This window comes from Alternaria hordeiaustralica (assembly GCF_023758085.1).
Source record: "Alternaria hordeiaustralica strain BMP 2776 chromosome Unknown scaffold_20, whole genome shotgun sequence".
NCBI classification, from domain to species: Eukaryota; Fungi; Ascomycota; class Dothideomycetes; order Pleosporales; family Pleosporaceae; genus Alternaria; species Alternaria hordeiaustralica.
The window spans coordinates 162,444-178,996 of NW_026056792.1; the positions used below are offsets into that span (position 1 = coordinate 162,444).

The window sequence follows — 16,553 nt, forward strand, 5'->3', positions numbered from 1 at the left end:
TTCGATGGATTCAGTTCGTGCCCAACATTATCCCAGTTTACAGATCTGCTTTCTCCTCTGTTCTTTTGAGTTGAATGTACCACTCCGCGACCTCTCTCACGCTATCCTCTAACCCCCTAATCTTGTCACCATTCATCAGCATCTTCTCCGTCATGCTTGATTCGACGCGGAATGGCATGTTGATAGGCACCTTTTGGCGTCCAACTCTGAACGCCCCAGTCTTGACCTCCTTGGCAAAGTCTTGCTCGATCATGTCCGCCACAGAGTTCCAGAGTTTATCCCCATCTGTCCCCTCCTCCACCGTCCCAGCGGCAACATACCACTTGGGCAGATCCTCGCCTCTAACCCTCCCGTCTAGTGCCTCGATATGAATGCGAGCGCAGTCTTGCACATGCACGAAACCAAACGCATACCGTGGTGCCACATCATCGAACAGCAATGCCTTGCTCTGCCGATCCATATGCGCACGCGCTTGCTCCGACGTTGTGCAGAACTCCGAAGGGCCAATAACGGTACCGGGTATGATTTGCGCGATAGAGAAGGGGAGCTCGTGGGAAGCTTGGAGATCAGCGAGGTAGGTCATACATTGGGCTTTTGCGGAGCAGTAGGCGTTATGAGGGGATTTGAGAGGGGGTCGGTATGCGAGGGATGTTTGCGAGACCTGAACTGCCTCTGTATCGGTCAGTACGATGCATGGATTGAGGCGCGAGGGCAGAAGCAGAGACGTACCGTTCAAGACGCGTTCCGTACGCGTACCCAGTGTATCGCCGTCTTCAGAGTCAACAAGCCCCGCTCCCGCCTGCGTAAACGCCATCCTCTTCACTGTGGCAGACTTGCGCCCTGCTTCTATCAAGCCCCTCGTCGACCTGATGTATGGATGGTAGATGTCGTTGTCAGGATCCAGATGGAGCATCGGCCATGCTCCTGCTATGTGCACAACATAGTCGACACCCGCAACAGCTTCATCGTATGCTCCCTCGACCGCATTGTCTGGCACGGCGACGTATTCGATTAGGTCGAGGTAGGGCTGCACAGAGGGCCCGGTTTTGATCGTTTCGATGGCGGAGGCGCGGCGCACGATGCACCGGACTCGATAGCCAGTTTGCAGCGCGTAGACCACACAGGCATAGCCTATTGTTCCGTTTGCGCCTGTTATCTAGGTACCCAGTCAGTTTCGTTGCGCTGGGGATGATGGAGATTGACTTACAGCGACAAGGCCTCGAGCTCCGCGATCGGCCGTCATGCTTCAGTGCCGCGACGGTGAAGTTTCCCAATATCGCGAATACTTCAGGCCTGGGTCAGAAGCTTGGAAATACATGGTTGATATGGGAAATGTCCGAGTCTTACTAAGATTCTTGCCGTTGGAGTGCAGCTTAGATGAATGGGAGGGCAAGCCGGGCCAAGCCGTTCCGAGCAGCGTTCCGACATCCCTCGGCATTTGGGGACGTTGAGCTGGTCGTCATTGGACGTTTATCCACCAACACTCCTAATCCACGCGATCATTGCGCGAAGGGAGCTTTATTATGCCTAACTTGCCTTCTTTCAATACAACAGGTGGTTGGTATATTGGCTAAAGACATACGTATTGTAACACGACAGCACGCAATCGCGAGCCTTCCCTAATGTCGCCATGAGAAGCTCAACGTCATCATCGTACGCTCCAGAACCCACGCGCGTTTCGCATCATAGGCATAAACTGGCACCACCGGGTAGGCTGGAGCCTTTTCAAGCGAATTTGCCACAGTCCTCGCTCTCAAAGCACCTCCTACACGCGCGCACGATGCCACGCTCCTCGAACGGAACCCGACCGCACTCGTCCACAACCAAGGTGCCGGCATCGTTGTAGGAAGCGATGTGCGCGTATCCTTCGAGCGTTATGATAGATGTAATTGCGGCTTGGCTGTTCCACGACTCGGAGGCAGCAGTTGGACAAAATGGCGAGCTTAAACATCAAGAAGATATGACAAGTTGGCATCTGGCATGCTACATGCCTATGCAATGGCAAGCAATAGCCAGACATGCTCTCATGCTATAAGTTTGGCGGATACAACCGACGGGACAGTAAGCCGCAGGGAGCGGAGGTAGGACAAAGCAGAGGGAAGCATGAACTTCGGCAATTCTAATCAGCATCAACAGTTGCCGCCGGATGCCCATATATATACATCGAGAAGAGATGTTGCCAGCATGGCCAATCAATAAGCTAATGTAGCTACAGCGATAACGCTGCATTCTGCAAGCTTCCCTTCCTTTAGGACCAGTCGCCTTCATCCTCAACCACTTCGCCACGTTCCGAGGCCCCCAGCAGCCCGCGGACGGTCCACGGTCTGTACTCATATCCCGGCGGTATGTTCGTGTTCAAGAACTCGACACCCGTGTCCAAATGCTCAGCACACTTGTGGTAGTTATCGTAAACATACTTCTCGGGATTGTGACAGACCAACCAATCTCCGACCATCTTGTGCTGCTTTGTCGGCGCCGCCTTTTCGTCTTTCCAGTCGGTGTTGTGAAAGATCTCACGATTCTTGAATCCTAGTTTCTGCGCGCAGGATACTCGCTCAAACCTACAATTTCGAAGTTAGTCGCTGGTGTTTCTCCACGATCTATATCGGCATACCTCAGCTTATTGTGCACCTTGGTTGCAAGCGCAACGTGCTGCTTCCCGGCAACATGTAGACAGGCTGCTAGCGAGTACGCGTCTTCCATGGCCATCGTGCCGCCACTGAACGACGTAGGCAAGAAGGGATGGGCAGCATCGCCCAGCTGCACGACATGGCCGCCTTTCGACACCCACTGCGGCTGTGGATCACGCCACATCAGCTTCCAGTCGAGCACCTGATTGTTCGGTGTCGCCCTGATCACCTCCGTAACAAAAGGATCCCAATCCTTTACAACATCCAGAATCCTATCCGTGGAAGTGGTTTTCGACCAGCTCTCTGTTGCCGTACCGTTCTCATCCTGATAGACGTTAGCAACGATCAACAAGGAAGGCCAATAAAGTAGCGACTACAAACCTTGCAAGTCAATAGATAGCACAGCTCGCCCTTGTCATGAGAAATAACCATATGCGCGCCGGGACCAATATACATGAAACCACGGTGATCGTGCCCCAGAAACTCCCTCGCAACAAGGGGATACTCGTCCATCGCCGGCCCGGTAGGAAAAGAAGTCCGGTAGACAACAAAGCCAGAACTAATCGGCTTCTCTCTATTCCCGTCGATGATCTCGCGGGACCTGGAGCCTACACCATCTGCGGCTACCACCACATCTGCAGTTATCTTCTGACCACTTTTGAGAATAACACCGCCTGATGTGTTTGAGTCAAAGTATACGTCCACTTTCGCGTCGTACGTTATGGGTATACCGAGCTCTTTGACGTAGGTATTCAGCAAACTATGCAGCCTCTTTCGGTAGATGCTCAAAGACGGATTTGCAGAATCGCCCGGAGCATGGTGTTGGATGAATGTGCCGTCGTATTTGCGCAGGTCAAAGGTTGGTGGCGATGCGAGGGCCCTGAGGCGTTCTAAGAACCCTGGCCATTTCTTGGGCGTTTCGAGCGCTGAGCTGGTGATCATGATGATCTCACCTGTCGGTTTGTTAGTTTGGTTCTTTTGGAGGTCGATAGTTGGATGGGGAGGTACATACCGGAGTATTGACCTTCGTCATTCCGTTCAAGAACACGCACATCGTGGCCTTTGCGGTGGGCCTCGATTGCGAAGGTGAGTCCGCCGATGCCGCCTCCCACGACGAGAATGTCGATACCGGTTCGTGGTTCTCGTTTCATTTGGGGATCCTGGATGTGTGGCATGTTTGATGCTGTTGTTTTGTTCGATGTGGCATTCTCTTCGCATAGATATACTTGAACATTTCTCACACGCCCCAGGGCTTTCATTGCAAACGGCGCAACAACATACCGGCGGGCGAAAGACTACGGACGGTTGAGGCGGACAGACCCGACAAAATTTTATGGACAGGTCTGCGTTGATCGCTTGGTGGGCCTCGCCTGTCCAGAGGGATGCGATGTTGCATCCGTTCACAAACGCCCCTTCCGGCGTCCCGAAGCTAGCTTCTCTTAAGCTTCTCAGGCATATGGCTACGTGCGCGAACCAAGGCTAAGCACAAACACATCTAGTACTGGCGGCGAAAATGTCTACGTTGGGTGGCAAGACATATTGTACATCATGTACGATGGCTTGTACAAACGCGGGCCCACATGGCAGTGGTAACATCGTACTATTCTCCACACGGCCATGCGATCAGAGATTGTGGGATGAGTATCAGCGTGACTCTGGTTGATTTCAACATTAGACCAGTATGTGATGTCGACACTCGTGATTGACAAAGCCGATATCGCGAAGACATCTCTCATATCGGGTCTACTGGGCAATAAACTACGTTTGCATCTGTTTCTGCATCTCCTGCACGACGACTGCTTGAACCTCGCGCATATGTTTACTCACTATCGCGCCGCCGTATCCACCTTCCAGATCGTCGAGAAGATCTTCGCTGCCCTTGGGGAAGATGCCTACGCTTCTTCCACACAACTCTTGAACCGAAGCAAACCTCACCACAGCATCCACGACTCTGTCCATGGATACAAATCCTATGATGTTAAGAACAGCGCCGTTGTCCTCTACAAAGTCGGGTTGCTTGGCGATGCCGGTATCCACGTACCAGGGTGCAACAAGATTGATGCGGATCGAAGAGTGCATGGCGCGCTCGCGCAGGCTGTACAGAAGTCCTCGAACACCGAACTTGGACATGCTGTATGTGGTGCTATATGGGTATCCAATATAGGCTGCAAGCGAGGCGATGAGAACGATGCTGGGCTTGAAAGTTGTTGCTGCTGCGCGCGGGAGGCGGAAGTGATGTAGTGCTAGATAGCAGGTATTGTATACTGCCTCAAGATTGACGGACACGCAAGCAAAGCTTGGAGGAGGTGGTGGTGTGTCTCCTGGGTTTGGCAACGTGGCTGGCACCATGTCGAAGAGGTTCTTCTCGGCAAGGATGCCTGCATTTGGGATCACTATGTCAATCTGCCCATCTCCAAAGATGATTGCAGACTGGAACATGGAGGCTTGATCCTCGTAGGATGTCACGTCGCATTGTACGAACTGCACTCTGAGGCCTCGAGTGATTAGATCTGCAGAGGTGGGAGCACCAAGTTAGTATGTATATCACAGGCAATTCGCACGGCCAGAACTTACCCTGGATGACCCCCCCAGCCGTATCGTGTAGATCAGCCATGGTGACTATTGCACCTGCTTCGGCCATCTTCATCGCGCAGGCTAGACCAATGCCAGATGCTGCGCCAGTGATAAGCACCGAACGATCTTTGAGGTTGGATGTATCCAGCAAACTGTTAAAGTCGATGGGAGTGGCCATGGTTGGAGTAGCGGCGTTCGCCATTTTGATCAAAGAGTCGCACGTAGAAGGTTATAGGCGTAAAACAATGCTGCTCAGTCGAACGCAATCGCCTGGTAGATGAGTGAAGAATCGACGTCGCGCAGACGCTACGCAGTAGAATACAAAAGTGGATAGCGAGAGGCTACAAAGCGGGGAAAGTGGCCAAGCAATCAGTGACGCTGGGCACAGCTGAGAATCCCATGGTTACCCAAAGAGACACATGCGAGCAAATCGGGGCAAAGTTCGACATCTCGATGGGGGCTGCAGGAGGAGGCGGGGTTTGCCAAGATACAGTATGTCATGCGGGGAAGGAGCTACTCCATCACCAAACACACCCGGCCCGGGCGAATTTTAGATTGCCGTTGAGTGAGGCATCGATCATGAGTGAGCCGATGAGTGCTCCTTTACAGCGGATATGTCCGAGGTTCCAAGCCGGTACGTACGCATGGCATCCCGCCAGAGCGTAGCATTTGATCGGGGCAAAAGGTGCTTCTGAGGAGAGTTGCATCGGGATCGCATCAACCCAAAGTAAATGACCAGTTCCACTCTCTTACAACTTCTTCCCAGTCCCTTCTTTGACCACCTTCAAGCTTCGGTCGCCACACTTCTTTCAACACCTTTTGGACACATTCAACGTTCTCGTACCGATTCCTATTCTGGATATCCTCTAGCCTCTGGAAGCACTTCTCGATGGCCGCTTCATCATCTAGCTCGGCTCCAGCGAGAAATATTGGGTAGAGCAAACTTGACTCCGCGGCGCTTCCCGGTGGTATACGAGCGATAAACTCCATCGCGCGTGATGCACAGCCCGCAATATTGGCTGAATGGCTAGGCGAGGTGCGGTAGAGCTGAATGAGAGCTGCTAAACGGTAGGCTTCTGCCAAGGCGATGAGGTCGAGAGCTATAGGGGTATCGACGCCAAGTGCAAACGGGTTGTCGTAAGCCCAATTCTGTATACCCTTCTCGATTACGTTGAAAGACGCTTCGGTAGCGAGGGGAAACGCGGGACTCGAAGAGGTGACATACTGTATCCGTGAAATCAGATCGCATAGCTGGTATGAGATGCCCATGAGCGGGTCGATTGTGCCTGGCATTAGGGCGGCGCTGATTGGTATCAAGCCCTGCTCTGCCGAACAGGCCTTTCCGGCGTTTGACACCCGCGCCATGAGCGAAGCAGAGGCGAAGTGGTAAGTGAAGTGTCGATGCAGAGAATCAACTTCAACACAGTCCATGATGCTCTGTTCCGGAGTGAGCGCACTAAGTATCCGTTGCACACTCTTCAGTTGCGATATCCATCTCGTAGTCTTGACACCGTTGAGTGCTTCTAGTCCTACCAGGATGAGAATCACCGCAGTGACCTGGTAGGTATCTTCTGGTAATCCACCCGACGGGTTCAAACGCTCCTTGATGAACTGATAGCACTTCCTCTCGTGGCGGGAGGATACGGCGCGAAGATGTTTGGCGCGTTCTGCGTCCTGGCTTCGCCTCGCCAACTGAGCAGAAGATATAGCCAGGATAGCGTCAAGCATACCTTCGATCTGGAAAGACCAAGGCATGTAGAGGCTGGTGTAGAAACTCGTTGCAATAGGTGCTACTTGGACACTGGGTACAAACGCCTCGATGTAATACTGCAACAAATGCATCCGCTCCGCTCCTTCGTCGCCCGGTAGTGCATCCCATGGATCAAGAGACGAGCGCAGTGGGACTGCGACCTGGCGCTCCGGGCTCTTTGAGCTTGACTGGGACGAAGACGATTCCGAAACGATACTTCGTGGAGTTTGCCATTCGCATAACAGGTTGAGGCGCTTGCAGTTCGCACACTGAGGCTGGGCGCTATCGCACCTCTTCCGCCGGGTTCGGCATGTAAGGCAGCCCGTCCGTGACCTTGGCGCGAATTTGCGTTGACGCGGCTTGGATTCAGCCATGATCTGATGGATAGAAGTGCTGAGAGGAGCTTGATTCGGATAGTCACCGAGGGGACATGGAGACGTGCATCGTTGCGGGTGTGTTATTGGCAAAGATAGCTGAAGATTGAGTCAGTCAGATGCCGCGATCGCGGGTGCGGTATCGATAAGGCGTGACTAATCGGAGCATGCACCTCCGAAGGGCGACAGATGCATGGTCATCCACTGCTATCAACCTACGTCAACCGCAATTCACGCGAAGCTCGGGTCGAAACCATCGTATTTCCCATGCGCGAAGGATTGCATCCTACAATGGAGTTCCTTGGCCGCTGTGGCAGACCGCGCCTCCATGCGAAGAGACCACCCACGCCGTCGATGCTCCCACGTGCAGCTGGTTCCTGAGCATCCTTACCGCCTTAGGAAGCATCGCCAGAACTCATCTCCGAGGCTAAAGCAGGTGCTGAACTTGACAACACCACGATCAATCAACATGTCGGGTATAAAGATGATAGGCGTGCGCTCTATTCCTATCTGCACTTCGGAGCGTCTCTCATTTCTTAACGGTAATCATGAAGCTTCTTGCTCTTTCTCTCGCCGCTAGCAGTGCTGCTGTTGCAGCCCAAGACAACTTCAATGTCTTCCAGCATATAGGCGGCAACGGACAATGGTTCCCCGGCGAAGAGGTGACGGGCATTTCGTCCGATATACCTACAGGATGCAAGGTCGATCTGGCAGGTAGGGCAGCTTGATTCCGCGATTGAAGAATGCCAGACTAAGAACACATAGCTTTCTTCTCCCGTCACGGTTCGCGGTTCCCAGACCGGTAACTACTGCACGCGCTGTACATGAGGCATAGGCTGACTTTGTCTTTTTACTTTTATAGTGGCGCCTACAATGGGTGGGTTGAATTCGCCAATTACATCCAAGCCGCCGGAGACATCACCATCACCGACGAGAAGCTCGCGTTCCTCAAATCCTGGAAGCCGGTCCTCTCAGACCCGGACGCTCAAATCGCTAATCTGAGCCCGACCGGCTGGAAAGAACTACACGAGATGGGTACAACGTGGCGCCTTCGTTACCCCGACCTGTACAAGTACAACACCGCTTTTACTATGTGGGCAAACTACTATACGTCTGGTCCACGCGTTCGGGACAGCGCACGTCTCTTCGCTCAAGGTTTCGTGGGGCCGAACGCTACAGACCTCACTACAATCTATGCTCTCAACGCGAGCGACCCTGCCAGTTGGGGCAACACTCTTGCTCCCAGCGACCTGTGCAAGGCCTACGATGACGCGGGTGGAGGTCCTGCCAAGGAGACGTGGGACTCTATGTACCTTCCCCCGATTGCCGCCAGGCTCAACGGGAAGATCCAAGGCCTGAACCTTACAACGAGTCAAGTCGACCAGATACCCTACTTGTGTGGATTCGAGACCCAGATCACCGGCCGTCGAAGCCCCTTTTGCGATATCTTCACACAGGAAGAGATCTTGCAGTACGAGTATGCGCAAGATTTGCGTTATTGGTACGGCACCGGCCTGGGATCCGATATCGAGAAATACCAGATGTTGCCTATCGTTGACATGACTGTGCAACGCTTTGTTGATGGTCCAGACGCGACCTACAAGACGGGCAATGGCACTTTTGTCCCTCCAAAGATCATGGCCAATTTCGCAAATGATGGCCAAATCAACCAGCTGGCCGCTGCGATCGGTGTTTTCGACAAACAAGAGCAGCTTCCTGGTAACATGTCGTTATCGGACCGACTCTTCCGCTCCTCTCAGGTCGTGAAGATGCGCGGAACTGTTGCATTCGAACGCCTCTCTTGTCCTGCTGCTGCCCACAATAGCACATACGGCTCTGGCTATGCAACCAACTACAACGGCACCGCCTCTCAAGAAACTTTCGTGCGCATCCGCATTAACGAGGTTGTCTACCCTGTTGTGGACTGCACCAGTGGTCCTGGCTCATCTTGCCCCCTGTCTCAGTACCAAGATATCATCAAGGCGAAGCGTGCAGAGGCCGGTGACGTGACCAAGCTGTGCAACATGACGGGCGAAGGCCTTGCGGCACAGCCAAAAGCAACCTTTTTCTTCGATAATACACTTCCGTGGCAGACAGTTGTTAAGCCCTAGACATCAAATCAGGTGTTCGATAGTCCAAAATCATGTTATTCATCGCTGACGTTCCCACGTATGCTTCTGTGCCGCTTGATGTGTTTTTGTGCCGCAATAAGGCTGTTGTCAACGTTGCGCAATTGACATGGGCCGCACTTTCTACCCCAAGCACGGTCGAGTTGCTGAGATCGCAAGGCTCAACGTGCATCGCATTCATACAGCGGCTTCGGCCACCGACGATTGACATGTACAGGGCGCGCGCGTTCGTCACTAGGACGCGCCAACCCCACTTTCCAGCTATTGGATCGCGCCTGTGCACAAGACGCACGCCCTACACCCAAATGACCCTCCTCCGCTCTTCACGCAAGCCAACCTGCACATCATGCAAGACAGAATACCAACAAGAGCTTCAAAAACGTACGCCGCGATCCTGCGGCGTCGTTGGCATATGTCGATGTGACCTGGCTCTCGTACGACTAGCCTTTTACACCCGTGCCTCAGGAGTACAACACTCGCACCGCGCATTCTTTGCTACCCGTCGGGAAGTCCACATGCACTAGCGTATTCCGGGAGAAAGTGGCTTCAGCGCAAGTCTCCCATTGGACCCATCTGGCGCAATGCTGGCGTCAAACTGTCTCCACATTGCGCCTCTCAGGCGTATGGTCATGTTTTCGACAAGCAAAGCCGCTGAAACAAGCCTCCCACGCCTTTCAGGTCAATTACCGAAACAGTCAGCACTGCGACGGCAAAGTCATGTTGGTCCATGGAGTCATAGGGTGTGCGATTCTCGGATGTCTGAATCGGTACAGTGGCCTGAGCTGTGGGGTCAGTATAAAGATGGTGTTGTACGCAGCTGAAGTGATCTAGACATTACCAGCACATTCTTCTTGTTACAACGTGGGCTCAAACAAACCAAAAGATTTGGTACCAGTCCCACAGAAACGACAAAGCACCCTGATCCACAGTAATCAAACGAGTACGTTTGCCATCATTCTCGACACACAAGCTTCAAATCGGCATCAACATCGGCGTATCGAGCAAGGCTCATACATACACCACTACACCGCCTCTAGAGCCATCTGAATCGAAAGAAACACGCCCAAGTTCTCGTATATCGAAGATGTCAGGCTCTTCCGCGACGACTCCTCGCACTTCTTTCGAATACATCAAGACACCAGTCCAGGCATCTTCATCATCAACGTCTGTTGTTTCGTCATCGGCATCTACACTGAAGGAACCGAGCAAAGCTCGGGGCCTCTGGAAATCCATCAAGCGCCACGCGAAAGAGCACCATGAGGGCATGAACGCAGCATATGCTACATACTATGGCTCAGGCGCAGGCGCGATTGCGAACGGACAAGGGCAGGAGGTCTGGGAATATCGAAGAGGAAGCAAGCAGGGAACGACGGATATGAAGCAGTAATAGTGACAGATGTGTTGGCATGGTTCCGCGTTTCAGGGTTGGATTCAGCAGCTTCAGCATGCTGCATGAGGCTCATGTGCTTCGATTGTATGTACTAAGGGGGTATTTGGCGTTGGAGTTGATGCATATATACCTGTTTTCTTCCTGGAAGTACTATTTTCTGCCGAATCGTATGATGACTCTTAGTCGCTTTATTTTGTGGCGTCGCTGCTGAACACGGCAGCAGTATGTGATTCGGCTTACAGGTGAAGTGCTGATATAAGGCTTCCAACCCAGGACAGCCCGTGGACTTTTCTTAGACCCTCTTTGTGTTCAACCGGAAGGGCGTGCTATGGATTATCCTTGCGCTTCATTGGTGCACATGCGTTGAAACTATCATTACTACGCAGACCAGCGGATGAAACTCAATACAGCCGCCTCCAACATGCAGCTATGCTATCTACTCCTGGCGCCTTTCTACTAGATCTTCGATCCCGGTTCTAACTCCCTCGATGATATCACGCATGAGCTGCTCTTCCACGGCATCCTCAGCCCAGCAGAAGTTCAACGTCGCGTTTCCATCGCCACCTGTTACAACATTGAGTTTCAAAGCATTGGCCACAATATTGGGAGATTGGCTGAACACCATCCGACCGACAGACCATACTCCTTCACTCTGAGTATGCTTCCATACTCCTGCACTGGACAGTTCTGCTGCAGACTTGCGAGGCTTACCTAATTTGTCGAAGAAATGTTGCTGCATAGAAGAGATGTATTTCAGCAGCGCGACGGGGTTATCGACGCCAGATTTGGCGACTTCTGTGGATATGGTGGATTTCACTGCGCGTGCAGTGTCCCATGAGAACTGCTGTAGGACACTCAGTCCTGCTGAATCTTTGAGTTTGGGTTCTCGAGATGCGACGCGCTCGTGAAGGTGCGCATATTCGGCAATCGTCATGGTCATCTGCTGTGCCTCCACGTTTAAGAATTTCTTTATCGATATCGGGCCTTCAATGTGAAGCCTCTCACAGTCTTCTGCTGAGAGGCAGGTGAAGAGTGACGCGGCGAGAAGGCATTGCAACGTTGCTGTTACGCTTGTCTTTTCAGATCGGCTGACTTGAGCCAGCTTGTCCGTAGTCGCTTTCGACAGGACGAGCGTGCGATAATGCGGTGGCGGAATCGGCGTAGCGTTCGGCTGTATAGCGTTGCCCGCCCATAGTTTCGGAGGTCGCTTTGCGAATACCGAGGGTAACAAGGCACCAAGAATGGCCTTGATGAAGTAAGGCCACGTTATAGTCATTGGATGTAAGTCCTCTAATGGCGGCGCTAGATCCGCAGATGAAGACTTGACAATCGCATCTGCGATGTCTTCCGGAGTGTTGAGGCCAGCCAGGAATGATTTGTGAAACGAGAAGGCTGACGTTCCGTCTGCTAGCGCATGGTGCCACATCCACGTCGCCGTGAACTTGGATGTGTCTTGTGGTGAAGTCAGGACCAGCAGCCGCCAGAAAGGCTTCGAGCCTAGGTTGTCCTTAAAATCGCGGCTATGCTGCTGCACTAGGTATCGATCGAGCTCTTCGTCCGCCTCGCCATCGTTTGGGAATGGTGTCTTTCTCTCGCATATCTCTACGCAGGTACGTAGATCGATCTCAGGGAGTTGCGCGAAGTATACGTTGGGATAGGGTTGATCTTCATTCAGCGTGATGGTTGTCAGGACCGGGTGCTGGGCAATAACTTTTCGGAGCGCATTATAGATTCGCAGTTCGAGCGACGATTGAGGATTCTTTGATGCCACATATTCTGCGGTAAAGCCAACGTTCTTGTAGAACCCGAGATGGTGTCGTGCGGTGCTGTATGTTTCTAGTCTGCCGCATGGGCGCAGCTTCTTGAGGTTTGAAAGGTCGGCCATACTGTACAGACGGGAGCGGTTCTGGGGAAGCAAGAAAACTCATGGGTATCGCAGCATCCTACAGACAATATGTAGATCTGTAAATCCCTCACACTCGCAAGTGACGCCGCAAGGGGGATAGAGGGATTACCACTGCAAGTACCTAGGTACTGACTCGTGTCGCAACTCAACAGAGGACAGCGCGGCGAGAGCTCTTGCTACATCATGAAGAGTCGGACGTGCATCGCTGGGGAACTCGGCCTACTATCTAACCTCGTATACCCGTGGCTAGCTATACTGATGGTGTTGTGTTGATGCATTCCAAGGTTTGTTGTGGCATCGAACGCCGCCAAGATCAGGCAGGTGCTCCTAGCTTTCCGACGGGATCAATCCCGGTTTTCCTACCTAGGTACGTTCGTGCATTGAAAAACACGACCAACACGACAAACACGATCCAACACATGACGACAGAGCCGCGAGACGCACCTGACAGTCCAACGGAGGGCTTCTTGGCTAGCTTTTATCCTCCTACCATAGGGCTGAAGGATCAATTCAACCCCAAAGATGGGTTCACGACATGCGCAAGCGTGCACCAACGGCATGGGTCCAACATTAACCGGGGGCCAAAAAGACTAATGGGGCAAGCACCATACCTTGAGCGGCATAACACCATATCGACGGGCTCTAGAAGGTCCTCGTATTTGGAAATGCCCTCTAACCGGTATGATGAGTTCCCCAATCACGGCAGTCCTACAGAAAATGTATGCCTCCCGGCTTCAGCCTCGGATCGCCATCGCTTCAGCCACAGGCAGGCCGTGACTTTGATATAGAGAGAGCGATGAGATCAATGCTTCACACGGCGAGTGCATCGCTGTCCTGCCTTTACCGGCCACCATGGCTCCCTACCCGACGCCTCTCGAGGCAACATTCACGTTGGATGCACGACTGGACTGGGAACTGGAGCCACGATCAACAGTCAACGGGTCACCACCGTCCAAGAGTCCAGCAGAAGAAAGAGCTGCTGCCTCGATGTTTATTGGTATATGTCTGGCCGTCACATTTGTACTCGCAGCGCCTATAGTATGGGTATGGCTTGCGGATCGAATCAGAAGGAGGAAACTCGATCCCTTTAGGAAACTTAGGGATCTAGAGCGCGAAAGGAAGCGCCCCGGAATTGATCCACCTCCTTATGCCAAAGCACCGCCCAAGGATTCGATATGGGCGAGACAGGAGAAGTATGCAACCAAGAAACCGCCGAGAGCCATCACGTCCGATCAGATTCTGGGCATCGACAAGCGATCCTACCTGGAACGCATCGTCCCTCAGAGTGGTTGGTCAACTCCTTGCTTTGTCTTGGAGCTTCCACTGACATGTCGCTATAGAAGGATCATCACAACTACTCACCGTAGCGCCTGCACACTTTGGCTGGGCTAGACAAGCCGCCACTTCTTCGGTGGACGAGCAATACATCAGCCCATGGGACGCAGAGCATACCCCGAATCCAGTCATTTTTCCATGGCTCCAAAAGAAACGACCATTCCAAAACGACATCAATAGCGAAAGCTCGGAGAGACTGCAGGTCATGGCCATGAGCAATACTTCATCAGCACTTTTAGTCTCACCAGCGGGGCCCTCTTCATATGCTCAAGCTGACAACCCCTTCCTTGACTCCCCCACAGAATACACAAGCTCTCCACCTGACAGTGAGCAATCTTACGAGCCTTCAGAAACAGCTCCCAGAGATCGTCCGGCGTCCAACCAACTGAGCGATCAAGCGCAAAACTCCGATGGGTCTTCGAGCCTTTACCTATGTGACACATGTCGGACGACATACCATTCGCAGGGGCAGTTGAAGTAAGTCCCCAGCCTGGCGTTTCATTCGCAGATATTGAAAAGATCTGGAGCTAACACACTCGTAGTGTACACTTGAACCGCAAGCACCGACGGCGGTATCGATGCAGGCATTGCGTATCAGCTTTCGCACTCAAAGCTGATCTCAAGAGACATGAGCGCGGCGTTCACAAAGACATGTACGCAACGCAAAACTTCTATTGTCCCAACCCTTTGTGTTCAATCCCCGAAAAGAAGTTCACGCGTAGGGATAATTTCGAAAGGCATGTGCGAAGATGCCGTAGTCGCGAGATTTGACGGGTAGAAATGATCAAGGCATGAGTAGTATTCCGAAAGCCTTAATTGTCCAGTCGCAGTCGACTACATACACTACAACATCTCGGCGGACATGTTACGGCACGCATTGTGAGTAATGCTCGCTGCTTACTTTACACGTTCCCTGCGCGCAGGTCGTTGGACCAGTCCACGTGGCGCCTCCACACTGCGCGTATAGTGCGGCTCCCGCAGCCGGCGCTTCTGGTGCTGGAGCTGGCTGTTGAGGCGCTGGTGTGGAGCCACTGCCGCCATCTTGCCCAGCCGCACAGGTCAGCGGCGCAGGCCCTGGAATGGAATAGGCCTTGCCACCCATGTAGGGCTTCCCAGTGGTGTCATAGATACTGAGTTGGATACCGGGGTCGTTGGCTTTGTAAGCACCAGGGAAAGAGACGAAGTTGGAGCCCTTGTTTGTGCCACTACCCGAGACGCGGATCTGTGCGCATTCCATGTAGAATTGGGCGCCGCCTGTTGAACATCAGCAGGTTGATAGTGCGATGGCCTGGGCTCATTACCTTGCGCCGAAGCGCTGTGGAGGGCGATGAGCTCGACACGCAGCAGATAGTCGCCCGGAGCAACACAAGTAGGCATGTTGAAGTAGTGCCAACCTCCGTTGGCAATCATCGTGTCCACAGCCCATTTTCCGTTACTCAGACCGTCTTGGGCAACCTTGAACCATTGAAGGCCTGTGGTGCCAGTAGTTGCGGCATTGTCTACCTTGGCAAGGTAGTATTGTATCGGCCCTGCGGTGGATACATTAGCTATCTGCTTCTACATGACCGAGAGAGCTATCATGAAGCGCCACCTACCTTTGTGGCTCGCAGCAATAGGATGATCGGGATCGTTAGCACCCTGCTTTCCACCTATGACGTGTCCCCACCTGTTCAGCGAAGTCAGTGTTCGTCTTCCATACAGTTCGTACATCGGAGTTCCCACCATGCGCCGACCTTTGCTCCAGCCGGAATGCTTATCACAGTGCTATCTGTATGCTTGATGTCTTTGTTGCAAGCAAAAGCCGCGTCGTTGACATTTGTGATAGGGTAGTCAGAATCGGGGGCGCGGACGCCCTTCAGCTGACCCTGCTCCACGCCGTTGACAGAGACTTTCTGAAAAATGGTATGGGCTGAGACAACACTTGCCAGCGCGAAGAGGATAAGATTCTTCATATTGGAGAAGTGTATTATGGTAGGGGTTTGAGACTTGCTGGAGTGGATGGGAGTGCAGTGAAGTACCATCCAAGATACTGATGGTCATCATGATTTATCATGGATTATATTAGCTAAACAAATTGGAGCGCGTGGCCTAAGCTGGTCGAAATGACTGATAATACGAATCTCGATAATGCGAGCCATGTGCTGTGGTCGTAGATTGCGGTACCGATCTTTGGGCGAGTCTTTGTAATCGTACACTATACATTAGATTATGGGTGGCTAAGACACCTTTATGTGCTGATCGGCCTGGGTGCTCCGTGCCTAATCGGACTAAGATTAGATGCCCCATAGTATGTCAAGTCATATGCAATATGTCGTTCGCGCAAGACCTGACAGGGATGCGGACACACAGGCTATGGTTGGTCGGAGTTGGCCACGCTCATGACGGGTTCTGTAAGTCTGACGATATAACAATGAGATGAAGTTTTGTATTGTGACCATTTGGAGGGCAGACCTCTTTAAACTACT

The 16,553-nt window shown here is 52.6% G+C and overlaps 8 protein-coding genes across 8 annotated transcripts; 2 read left to right on the forward strand and 6 right to left on the reverse strand.

Annotated features, from left to right (window-relative positions):
• Positions 1 to 37: 37 nt before the first annotated feature.
• Positions 38 to 1,243, reverse strand: J4E84_008156 (uncharacterized protein; the record flags this gene model as incomplete). The annotated part of the gene is made up of 3 exons (XM_049390733.1): positions 38 to 672; positions 730 to 1,156; positions 1,208 to 1,243. 3 exons carry the CDS (start codon positions 1,241 to 1,243, stop codon positions 38 to 40), a joined length of 1,098 nt encoding a protein of 365 aa, XP_049241440.1.
• Positions 1,244 to 2,248: 1,005 nt separating this feature from the next.
• J4E84_008157 (uncharacterized protein) lies at positions 2,249 to 3,781 on the reverse strand (the record flags this gene model as incomplete). Its single annotated transcript, XM_049390734.1, has 4 exons — positions 2,249 to 2,561; positions 2,615 to 2,955; positions 3,012 to 3,583; positions 3,643 to 3,781. 4 exons carry the CDS (start codon positions 3,779 to 3,781, stop codon positions 2,249 to 2,251), a joined length of 1,365 nt encoding a protein of 454 aa, XP_049241441.1.
• Positions 3,782 to 4,388: 607 nt separating this feature from the next.
• On the reverse strand, positions 4,389 to 5,382 carry J4E84_008158 (uncharacterized protein; the record flags this gene model as incomplete). Its single annotated transcript, XM_049390735.1, has 2 exons — positions 4,389 to 5,140; positions 5,205 to 5,382. The coding sequence occupies 2 exons, from the start codon at positions 5,380 to 5,382 to the stop codon at positions 4,389 to 4,391; spliced, it is 930 nt and encodes a 309-aa protein (XP_049241442.1).
• A 539-nt stretch (positions 5,383 to 5,921) lies between these two features.
• Positions 5,922 to 7,328, reverse strand: J4E84_008159 (uncharacterized protein; the record flags this gene model as incomplete). The annotated part of the gene is made up of 1 exon (XM_049390736.1): positions 5,922 to 7,328. One exon carries the CDS (start codon positions 7,326 to 7,328, stop codon positions 5,922 to 5,924), a length of 1,407 nt encoding a protein of 468 aa, XP_049241443.1.
• Positions 7,329 to 7,876: 548 nt separating this feature from the next.
• J4E84_008160 (uncharacterized protein) lies at positions 7,877 to 9,439 on the forward strand (the record flags this gene model as incomplete). The annotated part of the gene is made up of 3 exons (XM_049390737.1): positions 7,877 to 8,042; positions 8,094 to 8,130; positions 8,191 to 9,439. The coding sequence occupies 3 exons, from the start codon at positions 7,877 to 7,879 to the stop codon at positions 9,437 to 9,439; spliced, it is 1,452 nt and encodes a 483-aa protein (XP_049241444.1).
• Positions 9,440 to 11,283: 1,844 nt separating this feature from the next.
• On the reverse strand, positions 11,284 to 12,732 carry J4E84_008161 (uncharacterized protein; the record flags this gene model as incomplete). The annotated part of the gene is made up of 1 exon (XM_049390738.1): positions 11,284 to 12,732. The coding sequence occupies one exon, from the start codon at positions 12,730 to 12,732 to the stop codon at positions 11,284 to 11,286; it is 1,449 nt and encodes a 482-aa protein (XP_049241445.1).
• Positions 12,733 to 13,605: 873 nt separating this feature from the next.
• J4E84_008162 (uncharacterized protein) lies at positions 13,606 to 14,477 on the forward strand (the record flags this gene model as incomplete). The annotated part of the gene is made up of 2 exons (XM_049390739.1): positions 13,606 to 14,041; positions 14,416 to 14,477. The coding sequence occupies 2 exons, from the start codon at positions 13,606 to 13,608 to the stop codon at positions 14,475 to 14,477; spliced, it is 498 nt and encodes a 165-aa protein (XP_049241446.1).
• A 476-nt stretch (positions 14,478 to 14,953) lies between these two features.
• Positions 14,954 to 16,040, reverse strand: J4E84_008163 (uncharacterized protein; the record flags this gene model as incomplete). The annotated part of the gene is made up of 4 exons (XM_049390740.1): positions 14,954 to 15,342; positions 15,390 to 15,617; positions 15,684 to 15,754; positions 15,811 to 16,040. 4 exons carry the CDS (start codon positions 16,038 to 16,040, stop codon positions 14,954 to 14,956), a joined length of 918 nt encoding a protein of 305 aa, XP_049241447.1.
• Between the last annotated feature and the right edge of the window lie 513 nt (positions 16,041 to 16,553).